This window comes from Vipera berus (genome assembly GCF_964194415.1).
Source record: "Vipera berus genome assembly, chromosome: Z".
Lineage (NCBI taxonomy): Eukaryota > Metazoa > Chordata > Lepidosauria > Squamata > Viperidae > Vipera > Vipera berus.
The window spans coordinates 83884727-83905661 of NC_138205.1; the positions used below are offsets into that span (position 1 = coordinate 83884727).

The 20935-nt window shown below is 35.7% G+C and overlaps 1 protein-coding gene across 1 annotated transcript in view; it reads right to left on the reverse strand.

Moving 5' to 3' along the window:
- Positions 1-20935, reverse strand: part of RBMS3 (RNA binding motif single stranded interacting protein 3) — a gene marked incomplete at its 3' end in the record, with an annotated part of 509930 nt that overhangs the window by 370266 nt on the left and 118729 nt on the right. Inside the window, exon 2 of the mRNA XM_081344341.1 lies at positions 695-864. Coding sequence (XP_081200467.1) covers positions 695-864 — 170 coding nt within the window. The remainder of the gene's footprint in view (positions 1-694; positions 865-20935) is intronic.

A 20935-nucleotide genomic window follows, 5' to 3' on the forward strand; every position in this document is an offset into this window, starting at 1 on the left:
CATCCTTCTTTGGGAAATTCTGATGTGACTGAGAAGAAAAAGTGACAGAAGAATGCCAAACGCAATTGAAACCCAAGAGTCCTGAACAGATGAACTGAAACTAAGCATTACCAACTCATCATGACAGGAATACTGTTAGTAGAACATTGAAGCTGAGAGGCATGTGCAGAAATAAAATAATAACATATTTCACTTCTTCAATTTTACTCCAACAATAATATTCAAAGCAACATTTATTCAGATATTTGATTTTGATACATTTTGCTAATTTGGAAGGGTTAAGATTTTCAAGGGACAGGGGCATTAGAACTCACCCCAAAAGTTCCTCTGTAATAGCCATGTTGGGATACATGTCTGTTGTCTTTCTATATGTGTTCTCTTTTCCACTGCAGCAAATTTTCCCAGCAACCATTAGTATATACCTCACCCAGCATCAAGTAAACATTTTAACATTTTCCCAACAGCCTGCATATCCATTATGTTTTTTTTATCCAGCAGAGGTTATCAGGAGGTTTATATCACCCTCGAGACCAAGATACAAGTTTTTATCAGACATTATCCAATAGTATGACACACAATTACTTCATCTGCACATAAATAAAACTTCCCATGCAAGGTTCAAAGTTGTTGGGGACCATCTGATCCTTGCACATGTGATTTCCAGTGGGAAGACAGAGCAAGTGATTTTACTTACGGCTGGCACAGTTTGATCAGGTCCTGGTCAGTGGTGCCGGGAGGAAGGCCTCGGATGTACAGGTTGGTTTTACTCAACTGTTCACCACTGCTGATGTTGCTATTGTTGTTGCTACTGTTAGTGCTGGGGCTGGGAGGAGCCATGGAATGGGGAGCTGGTGCATAGGAATGCTGAAAACAAGAGAGAGGAATATTGGAAAAAAAGATACAACCACTTTCACTACAGTAATCCTGGGCTGTACATAATAAAAAAACATACACTGTTGTTGTTGTTTTCAGATTTGTTTGGCATTTTGGAGATATTTCTCCTTAAAATCTGGCAAGCTAAGATAGCAATTAAATTGGATGCAATTTCAAAGCAATTTGTATCCAAAGCTTTCAAATGGCACATAAGAGTGCAGGGGCCCTGGATAGTGTACAATCTGCCCTAAATAATGAAATGACTTACAACCATAACTTGAGTCCAAAATTTATGTTGATAAGTGAGACAGTTGTTAAGTGAATTTTGCTTCCATTTTACAACCTTTCTTATGACAGTTGTTAAGTTAGTAACACTGTTGTTAAGAAAATTGGGCCTCCCCAGTGACTTTGCTTGTCAGAAGGTCGCAAAAGGTGATCACACGACCTTGGAAAGCTACAACCATCATAAATACGTTGTCAAGCATCTGAATTTTGATTCTGAAAAATAGTCACTTTTTTCAGCACTGTTGTAACTTCAAACAGCCACAAAATGAACTGTTGTAAATCTAGGACTGTGTGTATATTACATTTTCATCAGACCACCAAATAATATGTCGACATGACCTTGATTGTAACTTGATGGCCAAATGCATACTTGTATCTGGTTAAAAAAAAGGCTCAAGTTATATTCTAGTCCCAGTTCATGTTCTGGTATTAATCTGTAAAATCTTTCCAGGTGTAGAAACAAAGTTTCTGAAGAAAGGGTGGAGAGAAAAGGGAATGGTCTTGAAACAGGCCTGCGGGCCAGATGTGTCATCCAAAAGCCGCGCCCACCCCATTGCTGGCAACGACGAAACTGTCCCGATACGTCTCATGATGTCACGTGACATTGAGAGTTTGACATGTTTGACACTTGAAGGATAGGAGGAAAAGACAACAATCAGACAAGCAGAGTTCTGAATTCATCCCAAGAATCTAATTTGATAAAAACATCTCAGAGAAGCCCTTCCTGAGCTCTCAGGAAGATAAAATAAATAAGAGAACAGCACATTCAGACTTCCAAAATTCTGTTACCGTAACTGTTCCAGTAAAGGTGATTTTCAATCTATATGACATTAGTTTCTTAGTCTGATTTTTCTTACAAAGTTGATAAAAATACCTCTTCTTGCATGTTTACCATTTAGCTTTTTAGGTAGCCTGATTCCATCCTTGGGAAAATGCCAAGAGTTAGCATTTTTAGTAATAACCCCTTGATTTTTGAATGACTGTCACAGAGTCCGATTTCTCCATAGTACTTTTTTTTTTACTCCAAGCTTTTACAATTTCCTTGGCTTTTAAATAGGTTAATTTACAATCTCACGTTCTTTTCTGCTACCCATATTTTCTTCTATTGTTTATCATGTTGTTTATTTTATCTTGCAGATTTCAGATAACGTATTTTTATAACATAAGTTTATTGGTTTTTTTTAAAATGGAAAGATAAAAAGTAACAAAAACCAACATTTAGAATAAAGAAAAGAAAGAAGAAAGAAAAGAATACAGGAAAAGAAGAAAGAATATATAAAGAAATAGCTTCTGAGTTTCCTTATCAGAATTGTAAGTATAGATGTAAATTAATCTCTTATTCTATGTTACAATATGACTTTCATTTTTTTGATAATCTAATTTTTATAATTATTAAAATAATATATCATAAATTCATTTTTTTGTTTCATACATAAAGTCTGCAAGCCAGTGAGCATGCCTAATCTAATCATGTGAATGTGGCCATCTCAACAATTTGTGAGTAATGTCAAATCTTTCTATCATTGTGCTATAATAATCTCATTGTAGTTATCATCTATAAAAACAAAATTCCATGACTTTTTTCCACTATTTATTGATCAGTCACAAAAAATGTGTCTGATTTCTATTATATATTAATTTTTAAAATTCTCTGAATTAATGCATTTAGTTGAGCCCAAAATTTTCTGGCTCCTTGGCACATCCACCAAGCATAGTAAAATGTCTCTTCTTATTCTTCACATTTCCAACATAAATTTTAAGTACCTTTATACATTCTAGACAACCTATTTGGTGATATATACCAAATTTATATCCTTTTAATAAAAATTTTCTTTAAGATTACAAATAATGTAAATTTCAATGGTTTAAATATTTCAATAATGTAAATTTAAGTGCTTTACATATTCTCCCACTGTTTCATGTATATAATGTAATCAAAATTTTAGCCCACTTTATCATACATTTTTCAACTTCTTTTTTTCAAATTTCAATAGAAGTCTATACATTTTAGAAAAATGTTCATTTGTATATGTGTGTGTGTGTGTGTGTCTGTGTGTATTTCAAACTTACAATGCTTCAAACCATTTTTTAAAAATCAACTTTAAATCTAACAATTGTACATAACAGAATCGTTGACAGATACATCCTTCTACCATCAATTTTTTCTTGATTTTATTTTACTTTTCCCTTGAGAAAAAAATTAGTATGTTATAATATGTTAGCCAGTTGTGTTTACTTATCATTTTTCTTCTATAATACACTTATTGTGCTGAGTCTGGCTTATACTTCATTCCATATCCTCAGTATGACAGTTTAATTTAATGAATAAGAGTTGTTTTCATGTTTGATTAAAAGAATGAAATGTCCTATATGCAGATACAAAACACTTGTTGCTTAAAGATAAGGAAAATATAGTGACAGATTTTTACTTGGCTACAGGTGATATTATTATTATTTTTCACTATTATTTATAAAATGAATCAGCAAATAATTAAAAATAATGATACATTTTTATTTTCCTTATATAATATGAATGTTTTATCAGTGCTGAAAAAAGTCAGCTGATGCAAAAATAATGTAGTGTGTTGTGATTGCAAAAGCTGTACTGTTTTCCCTTTGTATTCCATTACAGTTGTTATGTAACATTCTGATTAAAAACATTTATCTTTCAGGCATTATATTTTTTCCATTGTCATTCCATCTCTGAATGACAATCCGGTCCCAACATACAAAAGTATTATAAATATATTCTAAATAATGCTAAAATGGCTTTAAGTACCAAGGATCAGTGTTCACACATTAGAACTTTTATATTTACATTTTACAGTTACTCATATTCATCAATATCTGTGAAATATTTATATCCACAAAATCTTATTACATGCTGATTCTTACATAAAAGTGTATATATAAATACTGAGCAAGGATCTATTCATTTTACATCCAGAGAACTGCAAAATTTCAGACTATTATTTGTACTGAAACCCACTGCCAAACTCATGAGATTTTGAAATTTCTCAAAACCTTATGACATATGCTGATCTCTTCCAAAAATACATTTGTAACATGGGTTTTTTATTTTCATTTTTACATTTGGTAGTTTTTCTAAAAAAAATTACATTCTGAAATCCATACCATTGTTCAAGAAAACAAAATGGTATCCAGCACTTGAAAATGTCATATGTGTTTTCCAGATGCAATATTTACTTGCGTTCTAACTTCAGCTAAAAATTGTTAGAAAGTAAGTATCTCAGTAAAAATAACAATGAATAATCCTTGTACACAAAGTACTAATCATTTCTTGGAAATATAGTTTTGAAAAGATGTCCTTTGCATTCAACTGGATATATTCCAAATACCAGCCATTTAGTTTTCTATCTTTCAATAAAAGAGTTTCCCAGTAGATAACATGGAGAATAGTCCTTAAGGCCAGATTCACTGAAATTTGCTCAGACCTATACACTGATAAGAACTACTCAGTTTTGCTACTGAGAAACAGACACTGATTAAATGAGTAACTGCTGAGTTTATTTGCTAGGATTGTTGGCCTTGACTGTTAAGCGGCAAAAGTACATGATCCAGCTGGATACTATCTAATTATTTATATTATGTAAATAATTAGTTTTAGTGAACTTCTCTAACAATAGAGGAAACTACATTATAAAAGCTGACATTAAAAGAGATTATTTACTTGAGAATAAACAGCCCTCCATTTTTAATATACATAGAAGAGTTCAGTGACCACCAAAGTTAATAAGATTTTGAACTTTGAACTTCTGCTATGCCTTGAACTACAGAATGACAAGAAAGAACCAATTTCCTTTGCATCTCCCTTCCCCCTTCCCTTCTCCTCTCCCTTCCTCTGTGTGTGTGTGTGTGTGTGTGTGTGTGTGTGTGTGTGTGTGTGTAAAAAAAATATCTGAATTTTGTCAACATAGATATCTCTCTCCACTTTTCATTATTTCTTTTCAAGCCATCACATAATCAGATTGTAATTTAAAAAAAATGATTTATGTAATTTTGGCATCCTTTTTCCAAATACATACAATTTTATATTAGTGGAAGAATGTAACAGGACTCAAAGAAGAATCCACTAGGAAATTCCAGGTGTGAGAGGAGAGAATAGAATGGAATGGAATGGAATGGAAGGGAAGGGAAGGGAAGGGAAGGGAAGGGAAGGGAAGGGAAGGGAAGGGAAGGGAAGGGAAACCTCAAAGAAAATCAATGGCAAAATCTTTTCACACCAAATAAATGACTAAGGATGTGTCCATGTGTCACCAAAAGAGACACTTTATCTTTTTTTTTTTTTAACATTTATATCCCGCCCTTCTCCGAAGACTCAGGGCGGCTTTAAAATGTAATGTAAAACATTGAGAAAAAGAATAGGTTCTGCAATAGAAATCTTATATTACATTTATTGAAAAATCATCATGAATCAAAACAAAAGTCTTTCATTATAATAATAATAAACCTTTATTGTCAAAGTACAACATGTGTACATTGAGATTAGCTGAGCCTCCCCCCCGTGCTCTCTCCCCCCAACACACAGTGACAACAAACCCTCCCTCCTACCACACCATGTGAACCAACTACACCACACACTGGCCTCCCAAGTCAATTCTGCATAAGATTATGTCTCATTTAAAAGCCTAATAGCCCACGGATAAAAGCTATTTTTCAGCCTGTTGGTACAGCTGGCTATATTCCTATATCTCCTACCGGATGGTAGGAGAGTAAAGAGATACCGTCCAGGGTGTGAGTCATCCATGAGAATCTTCCTCACTCTTCCAAGGCAATGAGCCCTGGCAATGTCATCCAGTGGTGTCAGGGGACAGCCCACAATGTCTTGTGCTGTGCTCACTACCCTCTGTAATACTTTCCTGTCCGCGGCTGTCAGACCAGCATACCAAACCACAATACCATACGAGAGGACGCTCTCTATAGTAGACCGGTAAAAGAGGGTCATTAGCTGTTGTTCTACCCTGTTCTTCCGCAAGACCCTAAGAAAGTGAAGCCTCTGTTGGGCCTTTCTAGCCACCTGGGTTGTGTTAACTTTCCAGGTCAGATCTTCACAGAGGTAGACTCCCAGAAATTTAAAGGAGGAAACTCTCTCTACACAGTCCTCCCCGATGTAAAGTGGGGCAGGTTCCTCCTTTTTTCTCTGGAAGTCTAACACCATCTCTTTCGTCTTGCCGATGTTTAGGTGCAAGTTGTTGTTACTACACCGTATGGATAGTTTTTGTACCTCCGCCCTATATGCTGTCTCATCCCCACCTGTAATAAGACCCACCACAGTTGTATCATCTGCGAACTTGATTATCGCAGTGGATGGGTCAGATGATACACAATCATAAGTGTATAAAGAGTATAGGTAGGGGCTAAGCACACAGTCCTGTGGCGTGCCGGTGCAAAGCTTCAGGGGGGTGGACAAAGCAGACCCGACCCTCACTGTTTGTAACCGATCCCTAAGAAAGTCTTGAATCCAATTATGGAGTTATGTACAGTTCAATAGGCATGAAATAATCTTTTTATTCTTTTTACTCCACTGCTATATCATCTAAACATAAAAATATAAAAATATAAATTTCTATGAAACTTGTGTTAACATTTACAGCATTATATTTAAAAAGTTTTCAGTGTTTACAAAATGAGAAATGGTACCTGCCAAAGAGAATCTAAAGCATTCTGATCCATCTGTTCTCTCATAGAAGACTCAAAGTGTTTCCAAAGAGATATGAGGTATATTGAGTTCCTACCCTTTAACAATTTTTAAGCCTATCTGAATTAGAAATAAAGCAAATGCCATTTCTACTTTGCATGGGTATCTCAATTTCAAAGATCCTACACAATAAGTTTTAACTACCTAATAGTTTCATATTTTTCAAAGAGGACAATCCAAGGTCTGACTCTGCTCTGTACAAGTTACAGTTGTGGTTCATGAGAAATAAGCACACAGTAATAGATGACCCAGGAAATCATGGTTATCATTAGAAGACGATTCCATCATTACAGCCTGAGAAACATTTTTGGAAACCATGAGATTTGTTGCAGCCAGTGTTCATAAACTTTGGTTCACATTCAAGTATTCATACATTCTGGGGTGGCTATTATGACTTTGCAAGAAACAGGAACATCTGAGACAGCTCTAATGCCCCGTGAAATTAAACTCATTTTATCTTCTTAGATAAGAGCTTTTATATTGATACTAACATACAAAATAGATGCAAGATCCCTAATGGACTATTAAATATACAATGATGTTTTCTTTTGAGAGCAGGCATCAGAATTTCATTTTTTTAATGTGTGCCAGTGTGTTCACAGAAAAAAATGACAATAAAGGTTATCTTGTTTACTTTATATAGAGAGAAGGAAGCCTAAAGAAATACAACTCATTCCTAAAGTGTCCCAACCAAATTTCATATTGTTCACACCGTAAGAATCAGCAAGACAAAAAAGCATGGGATCAAAAATGGTAATGTTATTTTTTTCCAAATCCCAATCACAATTATACAAAAATCAATGCAGCAAAGGTAACAAAGTGTGATATTAATTCCCTGATGAATTTAAAATTTCGTTGTCATGCAACAGACAAAAATTCATATGACACAGTAATTATATACACTTTTTTCTCCCAGGAAATGTACACAACATTCAAACAAATATTGGTACTGAAGCAGTTCCTGTGTGAAAAAGACTGAATGTAGCTCAGGAAGTTAAAATAAGTTTTAAATAGTGAGTTATATAATATATTTAATATATATTTTCATAGAAATATTATCTTACTGTGGAAACACTCTGTGATTTCCCAAGGTTTCACAGGCTAAAAAATATATATAAAATATTAATAAACTATTGAAACAAAGAGAAAGAATCCCTTTTATAGAATTTGAAAAATCTAAACTTCAAAAAGTTAATTCTATTATTAGTTGGGAAGTATGAATGTAATTCAAACCATAACATGCATTTAAGGTTTATATCATTAGCTAAAACTTCTTCAATGTGATGCTTGAAGAATATATTGAGATAACAATTCCAAACATTCTAGCCTATCTCAAGATACCAACATTAATCAGAATGTCAGCTGAAATATTATAAATTATAAATGTCAACATTGGAGAGGCTTCATTAATTCATAAATTTCAATACTAAACCCAAACTAGCAGCTATCATATAGAATTAAAAACTTAAAAAAAATATTTGGTTTGAATTGCCTTAGATTAAAGCCACCAGAAAACACATATTCAAAGAGATAATTAGAAGATGATGTGTATTTTTCCAAATGGGAATGAAACTTTGTTAACATTTTCAGGATGGTAATATGGATTCTTGTTCATAAATTTTCTATAAAGTGGCATATTTGTATAATGATAAATAAAACTTTCATAATGACTGCCCCAACTGAGAATCCACATTTTATTCTGAAATTCAACGAAGTCATTGTGAAGGACTGCCCTTTTATTATATTTTTCATATATGAAAATATGGATATGCACAACAATGGAGACAAGCATAATAGGGGAGAAGCAAGGGAGGAAGAAACAACATCTTTAATTCATGGAAAGTACACACACACACACACACACACACACACCTATATTAATCACAGACCATCTTGAAAATATAGCAGAAAAAGAGTCTTGAGAGTTGACAAGTTAGATACTACTGGTATATGGTACAAAGCTATTACAGAATCTAGTTGTTCTGCTTCAGATACTGTGAATCTCCTCTGAGAAGGTAACAAAGAAAACCAGTCATGGAGAATGTGTATCATATCAGACAATACTGTGAACCCTGGTAAAGCAGTGCTTATATGCCATGTCCTGGATAGAAGGAAGTCAACTGCCAATAATCTTTCCCCCCATCTTAACTACTCTCTGCATAGCCTTCCTGTCTGAAACAGCAATACTTCCAAACTGAACAGTAATATACCGTATTTTCCGGCATATAAGATGACTGGGCATATAAGACGACCCCCTACATTTCCTGTTAAATTATAGGATTTGGGCAATACTCGCCGTATAAGACTACCCCTCTTCCAACGCACACCAAATAAAAATTAAAAAAACATCAGATTTGATTTTAATATGGTAATTTTAATTCAAATGCTTATGACATGCAGGTGCTTAGTAGGAAAACTGTCACTTATAAACATAAGGCTGTTTGTCATCAAACATGTAAACATAAAACAGTGCAAGTGGATTAAACTATAATAATAATAACAATAATAATAACAATAATAACAATATAATAATAATAATAATAATAATAATAATAATAATAATAAGAAGAAGAAGAAGAAGAAGAAGAAGAAGAAGAAGAAGAAGAAGAAGAAGAAGAAGAAGAAGAAGAAGAAGAAGAAGAAGAAGAAGAAGAAGAAGAAGAAGAAGAAGAAGAAGAAGTTGGAAGGGACCTTGGAGGTCATCTAGTCCAACCCCCTGCTAAGGCAGGAAACCCTATACCATTTCAGGCAAATGGCTGTCCAGTCTCTTCTTAAAAACTTCCAGTGTTGGAGCATTCACCACTTCTGGAGGCAGGTTGTTCCACTGGTTAATTGTTCTGTCAGGAAGTTTCTCCTTAGTTCTAGGTTGCTTCTCTCCTTGACTAGTTTCCATCCATTGCTTCTTGTCCTGCTTTCAGGTGCTTTGGAGAATAGCTTGGCTCCTTCTGCTTTGTGGCAGCCCCTGAGATATTGGGTCACTGCTATCATGTCACCCCTCACCCTTCTCTTCATTAAACTACACATACGCAATTCCAGCAACCGTTCCCTATTTTCCTAATTCACTTTTTCACTTTTCCTAATTCACTCTAAAGCTTTCCCTGCACAGAGCCTTACGTAAAACCAGCTGCCTGCAATTAGTGCAGGTTTGCATCCCACCAGGCTCAAGGTTGACTCAGCTTTCCATCCTTCCAAGGTAGGTAAAATGAGGACCCAGATTGTTGGGGGCAATAAGCTGACTTTGTAATAATGCTGCTTGGGGGGGGGTGAAAGCCCTAATAAACAGGCATATACACAGAATGAAGGCTATTGCTAAGCACATTGATTTGTGCTTTAAATTGTAAGCCACCCTGAGTTTTCGGAGAAGGGCAGGATATAAATGGGATTTTTTTTAAAAAAAAAGACCAAATGGGAGATCCGCTCCAGGTTTTCCAGCCAGCCCGCCCAGTTCCTGAGTCAAATGTGTCCTTAGAGCTAAGCAGCTGCTCTGGCTGCTGCCTTCCCCACCTGCCTTTCAAGTTGGGAAATACTACACTGCTCTTCAACTTTAGAAAGAAAGACGCCCAGACCCCAGCCTGTAAAAAATCACAGACTGCAGCTTCTTCTCCAATTGGTCCCGCTTTCCCTGCGCAGACTAAATGGGAGATCCGCTCCAGGTTTTCCAGCCAGCCCTGTCCCTAAATTTTCAGCACCCGGCGTATAAGACGACCCCTGACTTTTGAGAAGATTTTCATGGGTTAAAAAGTAGTCTTATACGCCGGAAACTACGGTAATACAACAGGATACTTTCAATTGCCCCCCTGCAGAAAGTAATAGAAGGAACGTGTATTCTTCTCATACAACACAGAAAGTGCAGGCATTGTTGCACCCATTTCACAAGCTAACCTGTTTATTAGCTGCACATTCAGATATTAATATAATATAAACTTATAATATAAACTTATATTTTCTTCAATAGCTTTCAATTCAGTAATATAAAATTGAATTTGAAAATTTGTTTTTAAAACATTCTGATTAACTTGGAATCAATGTATACTTTGCCTTTCATGTTCTAAACAGTAGATACAATGTCACCATCTTTATTACTTCATTGTTGTTCTGTATCATAAAGCAAGACAAATAAATAAAAATATGTTCCACAGAAGCATTTCAAAAGTATAACTAACATACCGTAGTTTCCGGCGTATAAGACGACTTTTTAACCCATGAAAATCTTCTCAAAAGTCAGGGGTCGTCTTATACGCCGGATGCTGAAACTTTAGGGACAGGGCTGGCTGGAAAAGCTGGAGCGGATCTTCCATTTAGTCTGCGCAGGGAAAGCGGGACCAATTGGAGTAGAAGCTGCAGTCTGTGATTTTTTACAGGCTGGGGTCTGGGCGTCTTTCCTTCTAATGTTGAAGAGCAGCTGTAGGCAGGTGTTGCAAGAGCAGGTGTTGCAAGAGCAACTTGAAAGGCAGGTGGGGAATGCCAGCCAGAGCAGCTGCTTAGCTCTAAGGACACATTTGACTCAGGAACTGGGCGGGCTGGCTGGAAAACCTGGAGCGGATCTCCCATTTGGTCTTTTTTTTTTAAATCCCATTTATATCCAACCCTTCTCCGAAGACTCAGGACGGCTTACAATTTAAAGCACAAATCAATGTGCTTAGCAATAGCCTTCATTCTATGTATATGCCTGCTTATTAGAGCTTTCACCCCCCCCCACAAGCAGCATTATTACAAAGTCAGCTTATTGCTCCCAACAATCTGAGTCCTCATTTTACCTACCTCGGAAGGATGGAAGGCTGACTCAACCTTGAGCCTGGTGGGATGAGAATTGCAGGCAGCTGGTGTTACTTAAGGCTCTGCGCAGAGAAAGCTTTAGAGTGAATTAGGAAAAGTGAAAAAGTGAATTAGGAAAATAGGAAACGGTTGCTGGAATTGGGTATGTGTAGTTTAACGAAGAGAAGGGTGAGGGGTGACATGATAGCAGTGATCCAATATCTCAGGGGCTTCCACAAAGAAGAGGGAGCCAAGCTATTCTCCAAAGCACCTGAAAGCAGGACAAGAAGCAATGGATGGAAACTAGTCAAGAAGAGAAGCAACCTAGAACTAAGGAGAAACTTCCTGACAGTTAGAACAATTAACCAGTGGAACAACCTGCCTCCAGAAGTGGTGAATGCTCCAACACTGGAAGTTTTTAAGAAGAGACTGGACAGCCATTTGTCTGAAATGGTATAGGGTTTCCTGCCTTAGCAGGGGGTTGGACTAGATGACCTCCAAGGTCCCTTCCAACTTATATTATTATTATTATTATTATTATTATTATTATTATTATTATTATTATTGTTATTGTTATTGTTGTTGTTGTTGTTGTTGTTGTTATTATTATTATTATTATTATTATTATTATTATTATTATTATTATTATTATTAAGTTTAATCCAGTTGCACTGTTTTATGTTTACATGTTTGATGACAAACAGCCTTATGTTTATACGTGACAGTTTTCCTACTAAGTACCTGCATGTCATAAGCATTTGAGTTAAAATTACCATATTAAAATCAAATCTGATGTTTTTTAATTTTTATTTGGTGTGCGTTGGAAGAGGGGTAGTCTTATACGGCGAGTATAGCCCAAACCCTATAATTTAACAGGAAATGTAGGGGGTTGTCTTATACGCCCAGTCATCTTATACGCCGGAAAATACGGTAGATTTTAAAGTTTTTTGGGAATGAATTAAAAAAATAAGAGTGCCTTTAATGTACGATTCCCATTCCCTCTTCCCTTTTGAAAAAATCAATTTACACTGCCAGGACAAGGAACTCCACAGAGTGGATGACCACTTTCCTCCCACAGGTGAAGAGAGTCAATAAACTTTCATCTAAATAACAGTAGAATAACATTGGCACTGAAGAAAACATCCTGCTAAATTATTCTCGCTATAGACCTCATAATTTTCAAGCAAGTATCAAGTAATCAATAATTCCTTAGAGTTCAATCATACTCATAAGTCAAAAACAAAAACAAAATCCTTACAACTGTTTTCCATTTAAACTATTTTCATCACTTCTTACAAAATTAAGCTGTTACTTTTATCTTCAGCTACCAATCTAACTTGAATTTTAGTTAGAATTCTTGCTTTAATGAAAGGCAAACTGCCAAGTCTTGACTGGATAATGAGTTTACATATATGCATAGTAATATAGCATTTTTTTAAAAAAAAGTATCAAATATTTATCACTGATGGAAAACCTCCAGTTGTTTTTAAACACAATGTTTTCTGTCTTCACAGATACAAAACTGTAAGTACACTTGCCAAAATAATTGTTTCTAGTAAATTTCAATAAATTAAAAAACCTGATTTCATCATCCTGTAACTTAATGCTATAACACAACCTTGCACTGTTATAATAAAATAATTGAACAAAACATGAAAATATAGGTTGATTTTTCCCCCACAACACAGACTATGATTATTAATGGAAAAAACCTTAATTCAAAACAAGGCCATCTAAGCCGAAGTTAAACTCACTTTCCAATCAAGACTTGTTATAGAAACACATAAACTCAGTCAACTGAACTATTTTAAATACCCATTCCACCAAGACAAAGATCTGAGAGACTAGCTAACTAAAGTTGCATTGTCATTCTGATTGCATATCTTTGATACCAAAAAGCTACAGGATCAACCCAGGCAACCTCTTTATGCTCTATACCAGGGCTTTTCAACCAGTGGTACGGGTACCACCTGTGGTATATTGGCACCTGGCAGGTGGTATGCGACCGTCCTAGAAAAGTGGTAATGGGGGAGGGGAATGAGCTGAACCAGTGGCAGCACCGCACAAGCCTGAGTGATGGCTGGAGCTGCAGGGCTGTCAGGGCTCAGCGGAAGCACCAGGATCAGCACCAGGTTCCAGCTGGAGCTCGGCGCTGATCCTGGCACTTCTGCTGAGCCCAGAAGAAGCGCTGATCAGCTGGAATGTTGCAGCATCTCCAGGGTCTTGTGATTTACATTCAGATGCTTGGCAACTGATTCATATTTATGATGGTCACAGTGTCCCAGGGTCATGTGAAATGACCAAAACCTGCTGCAACCACCCAACAGACAGGGGGAATAAAAACCAAACATACCCCCACCCCACCCCCACTGCCAATCCTCAACAGAAATGCTCACAAAAATGAAAACCTCGGACCAGAGGAAGAGCACCGCCGAGTGGGCAGGCAGGTGTCTTGCTTGGCTGTGGCTTGGGGGGCACTTTTTTCAGTACCATTGTAACTTTGAACAGTCACTAAGTGAACTATTTAAGTCGAGGTCTACCAATACTTCGTCACTTTTTTCCTTTTTTTGTCATCAAGTTTTTGACATCTTGCTAGGCAACTGGTGGTACTCGGATGTTGCCATATCCTAAAAGTGGTACAATGGGTGAAAAGGTTGAAAAGCCCTACTCTATACATGTGTCTCTCAAGCACTTACACTAGCAATGAAAGCAAACAAAAAAAAGCAGCGCTTCTTATGGCTTAACAAATTAAATACTGTCATAATTTTTCATAACTTGCCAAAGCTAAATAACAACATTATCAGGAATCAGGAACATGACTGTCAAGGATCGATATATTCCTAAGAATACCTCTGAGGAATACGTCTGAGAATCAAGCCACTAGTCATCAACCTCTCCTAGAAAGTTCATCTGTGATAATATATTTACACATAAATCTCCCAAATAGATGAAATAAAGTGGGCAACTAGTTCATTTGGCCTTCATTTCCAATAGGATACTATCAAAAACATTTTCATAAGAATCCCAATCTTTGACAAGCACCCATTCAACCAATTAATTCACTCATTAATTCACTCATTCACTCACTTATACACATATAACACATGCACACATCTACACTGTACGTATAAGATTTATATAGCTGTCCATCTTTCATCCAACTCTAGGTGGCTCCCAATCAAAGTTTTTTTTTAGAAAAAACATATAAAATAAAAAACTATAAAACACAACTAGTTAAAATATAAAATATTATAAACAAAAAAATAACCTGACGCTAATCCATGCTAACATATCATCAGCTAATGTCCCTATTCTTAGGGGAGAAAACCAGATATCTGAAGTATGATTCATGATATGTGAAGCTGACCATGCTGTATGTATGTTGTTGGGTCGTGACTACTTGTCATTTTTGAGGACCACCACAGGATATTATTCATGAATCACAGATGAAATTCCATCCGAGTCTTTCTGATCAATTCCCCAGCTGGTGAGTCTGCTGCAACAGATCAGGACTAGTAAGCAATCTTTCAGATCCATGAAAATATATATGATGGTCTTGTCTGACCTCAGGGACCCCATGCCAGACAGACCAGGGACAAGACGAAAAGCAACAGAATAATTGTCCAAATTTCTCCTCCTGAGTTCATGGACCCAATAATTAATTCAGTAGAATTCATTTATGAATATTCCCTATGTCTGGCATACATACTGCTCTTGTGGATCATGAATGAATATTCTGGGTACAATGCCAGGGATCTGCTCTGAGTTCCATCCTCCCCTTTCTCGATGGTCTTATGCCTTCTATTGTGACTATTACATCCTTTGATGTAACTTATTTTTATCATTAAAGGATTCATTTTCCTTGTAAAGAATGAAGAGGAGGGTTTCTGATGATTAGGAGACTGTCAGATATTGAGTGATGGGAATGGTCCTAGGCAAGGATCAAGGACACAAACTGGATGGAGTAGATGGCTGTTGAACAGAGAACACCTGAAGGAACTAAATTGATTGTCCAGAACAGTATGAGAGCATTGCTGCCCCTATCTAGGTCTGTTTTCTTTCTTCTTTGGATTCTTTTTCTCCTCTTCCCTTCATTTCTTACTGCTATGTGTCTGGCAAATGAAGAAGACACTGTTGATATCATAAATCTTTATAGAATTATCTAAATACAAAGACTCATGAAGTTACAAAAATTAATATCTCCAGGGAAAGACAAATCTGGCAACGTTTAACTAAGCATGGCTGTTTGCTGACAGCAGTATGATAAGAAAAGATAGCTATCTCGGTGGATAATAAGGTCAGATTTGTTACGTTATAATATAATAATGTTAGTCCTTCTACACAGGTAGAAAAATATACACCTAATATGGGTAGACTTCTGGCATCCAAAATTGATTTCTCCTTATTCCTAAATGCAGAGGGTTCCATTTATGCAAGCAAGAAGTCTTCATTTTAACCGTATGTTTAGCGCAAACCATGGTAGTGCCTTGCTCAAATGTATTGCTCCATACAATTTCCAACATCTGAGGCCAAGAATTGGAGGGCACTACACTGGGACAGCTGGGTGAGAAAATATCTTCAGTGAAAGGAAATACTACCGTGTATTTACAAGTCTGGGTTTTAAATAAGAATACATTTAAAATTCAGAATTATATGAACAGATGAATATATCTTAATAAAAATTTGGGGACATATTTATGGGTAACAAATCATTTTATGTCAAGCCATTACATTTTGATTCAGATCTGGATGATGGAAAAAATGGTCCAGATTTTTAAATGGATTCTCTTAATTTATATTTCTCACAAAACTGAGGCATTTTTAGGAAACAAACAATATGAAATAGAAACGTATTTGTTAGGAAATTCCATGCAAAAGGTATATTTAGGACAGTTCTTCACACTGTAATAAAGATAATTGACAAAATGTATCAAAGTATCAGGATTTTTTAAAATAATCTTAAATTAAAAAATAATGCAACAGGTTAAAAAAGCTTGTTACAAAAACATTGTTTTTTCAACGAGTCTATTTTTATCGTAATAACGAATCTTTGTAGGAAAATCTATCTGTAAAATGGGGAAGGAAAATGCCATATAAAGGGAACACAGCATCTGTTATGGAAAACTATCTCCCATGTCTGAATAAATTGGATATGGACATTTGACAACTGCCTTGCCAACACTATTGTATTCACACTTCTTCCTTGTATGAGAATGCAATTATAAGGGAGCTCTGTTGTATTTACCTCCCAAATGATTTTGTGTTAAAAGGAATAGAATACTTCCTCATCAAGGAGGAGGGCACTACATGAGAATTTTAATATGGAGGTTATTTACAAATATTTTGCTTTCTTTCCTTCACATACTAACTGACTCTGCCCAATCATCCAATGTAGTTTTCTTTTGATACACTATATTTATCTGCTTCACCAAAGATGACTGAATATGGCTTTCATTTCATTCTTACTTTATCAAAATCACAAAAGCACCATCTTACCCACAGCATTGCAGAAAAATAGAAACAAGTAAGTGGATTTGTATAAAGGTACAGAATTGCTGCTATTGCTGTAATTGTCTCTGGAGATTCCATAGTACACACAGCAAAATGCTTAGGCATGCTTTCAAGCTAAGGAAGCAGAGCTGGGTCTGATCCACACGGACTTTTTAAAATCCTCATTTGGTTTCCAGATCATCAAGCTATAGTCAGCAAATATCCTGTAAATGTTGACTTCCAAATCTAAATTGGTTTCCCAATTTAAATGTTTTGGGTGTTTCTGATTTTTACCTTTAAAGATCGTAGTATAAATGTATTATTTATATTTGCCTTGCTGCATAATGTATAGTAAGTAAAGAAACCATTTTTGTTAAATTTGGTTAAAATTCTGTAGTATGCTCTTAATGTTGCAGTTACTGCATATTACCTAAGTTTCATTCTCAGTCTTCAGTAATGTATCTCTTTTGCAATGTGGTGCTAAATTTATCTTTGAAGCTGTAACCCATACATTAATAAATTATGTCAATTTTTATTAATATGTTTTGGAATTATTCCTGGGAAGAATAGTGGGTTTTATGTCAAATTTGATTTCTAAAATTCTCTAAATTTCTTCCAGTCCTTTTGAGGTTTTTACATATCAACTACAGGACAGGGCTTCAAAGTTTCTTAGACCATGAACCTGTCAGATTAAAAAAAAAGCATAGAAACTCATTCAGATCAAGAGGAAAAGCTCTGATAATAATAAAAAAACTGACTGCATTTGAATGTCAGGAAACCCCATTAGAATCTTGCAGGAGGGTTTCATGACAGAAACCACAAAAAGTACACTCAAATGCAGACAGTTTTTCTCTTAATGTTCTATGGAATATCATTTGAATAATATACAGGGCCCCATGTAATCTTTGAACTTTAGTCTGTTTGTAAGACTTCCTTTGCTTTTTTTTGTTAGAACCAAACATGTTGCAATGGGATGCAAATGCAAGAAAATAAATATATCTATTTCTTTCACACATTAATATTGTATCTTCCTAAGGAGCTAAAAGAGACATATATGGAATGGATTGTTTTCATTCCACTATATTCATGTTAAGAAGTTTTTATTTACATTTTTATGTAAATAAGCATAAAAATTATCTAATGATGATGATGATGATGTTGGAAGGGACCTTGGAGGTCATCTAGTCCAACCCCCTGCCCAAGCAGGAAACCCTATACCATTTCAAACAAATGGCTGTCCAATCTCTTCTTAAAGACTTCCAGTGTTGGAGCATTCACTACTTCTGGAGGCAGGTTGTTCCACTGGTTAATTGTTCTGTCAGGAAATTTCTCTTTAGTTCTAGGTTGCATCTGTCTTTGGTTAGTTTCCATCCATTGCTTCTTGTCTTGCCTTCATGTAATGTAATGTAAAAGTACAATTGATAATTAATAAAAATAACTGTCATTCATAATTCTGGTTATGATTTCTGTAGCACAAAACATTCAAATTTCCAAATAGATTTTGTTCAGGGGAAAAAATATATAACTATTGAAGAAAATATCTTTCAGTTCCCTTCTCTCTCTGTCTTCTTCCTTTCTCATTGCCAAAAGTTTGTGTATAAACTACAAAGGAAGGGAGGGCTAGCTATCACCAATAGTATCAAGGCAATAAAAATGTATCACTTTGAGTTGCTCCTCTGAGATTCTGAGATTCTGAGAACATTAGACACTAGAGGAAATTCAACTGTCTAGGTATCTCAAAGGAGATTCTCACATGAAAATTCAGGCTACAAAATGTCACAGATACTGACAGATGGGATTTCCTAGCTTCAAACAACTAATGGAGCTTTTCACAAATTTGCATATTAGCTGTCACTGTATGAAATTGGTATACATCAAGGACATTAAGTAGAACAAAGCAAAAGTGTAATAGCCTTGGACACTATTTTTATTTGTTCCTTCTGCTGCATATGTTGGGGTTACAGAGGGAGCAGAGAAAGAAAAAGAAATACAGGGACAATATTTTAAACTTGATGATTTGTCAGAGATCATTAATCTACCCTCCCTAGAAAACAGGAAAGTATTAAAATCAATTCCATTACTGCCAGAACTGAATATCATTATTTCTATTAAGTTTATTCTGTTCCTAATCAACTCATTGAATCACAGGATGCCAGAGGTGGGAAGGCACGTGTTGTCTTAAAAAGCTTAACCTTATATATAAAATGTCCAGAAATGGAATTCATAATCACTCATTTCCTCAATACTACTTCATGTGTTGGAAGTATACACGCCAAAGACTCATAACCTGGTAATATTTTACAGAATTGTAAAGATTTCAGAAAATAATCCAAACTTGTGGCCATGATAATTTCACATACATTAATGCAACCTCATTGCTCTTCTTATAACTGTACAGAAAACAGTAATGGGAAAAGAAAGAGCTAAGCTATTTATTGATCACAACCTCATTTTCTCTACAAATCAGGGAAAATTCTCTCATATATTCCTGTAGAAAGAGTACAGAGAAGAGGAAAAAGATGATTAAGGGACTGGAGGCTAAAACATGTAAGGAACGGTTGCTAGAATTGGGTATGTCTAGTTTAATGAAGAGAAGGATGAGGATGACATGATAGCAGTGTTCCAGTATCTCAGGGGCTGCCACAAAGAAGAGGGAGTCAAGCTATTCTCCAAACCACCTGAAGGTAAAACAAGAAGCAATGGATGGAAACTAACCAAAGAGAGAAGCAACCTAGACCTAAGGAGAAAGTTCCTGACAGTTAGAACAATTAATCGGTGGAACAACCTGCTTCCAGAAGCTGTGAATGCTCCAACACTGGACATTTTTAAGAAGAGACTGGACAGCCATTTGTCTGAAATGGTATAGGCTTTCCTGCCTGAGCAGGGGGTTGGACTAGATGACCGCCAAGGTCCCTTCCAACTTATTTATTATTGTTGTTGCTGCTGCTGCTGTTGCTGTTACTGCTGCTGCTGCTGTTGTTGTTGTTCCTGTAATTTCTGCAACAAGCTACTACTAAATTGTACATTATCTTTTCTTGGAAGAAAAAGTGACCTTTGAATTTGAATTTCTAGTAGGCAAGATTTCTTCCAGGCAAAGGTTTATAATTTTATTTCTTCTTAAACAGAGTTCATAGGAATATACTAAAGAGAATAAAATATTCTGATGGTACCTGACCTTTCTCTTGCAGTATTTTGAGACAAAGCCTCTGTGACTAAATGGTGCCAAGCTGTGAGATTTCTTGAACATCTGTTGAACAGTCTTAACTTCTATTCACTTCAGAGAGAACCTGACTGTTCAACACATAGTTGGCTCTATTTAAAATTAAAATCACATAGCTGGCTCCTGCTCTCCCTTTCTCTTCCAGAAGCCCAGAACAATTCTGACTTCTGCAGAATTTCTTACATAAACCTTCACTTTAAAACATATAAAATAATTTTAACTGAAATGAAACTTCTCAGAAGTTTGCTTTGTTTTATTACCTTGCTACTTCATTTCCTATTCACTCTGTCCCTTGATCTGATGTAAAATATTCACTTTGTGTTTTAAAAACATACACACAGATACACACACACACACACACACACACACACACACAAACACACACACACACATGATATGGTAGTAAAGCCATAGATCTGACAGTCTGCTTCAAAGAATGATGTAGTAGAGCATCTGACCCAACAAACAGGAAAAAATAATGCAGCTTTTTCAATTGCTAAGAGCAAATTTCAGAGCAAAACGGGTTCTGAAATGGAGTCTATATGTAATCTTATAGTCTTAATAGTCTTAAGGTAAAAATCATGCCATGAAAT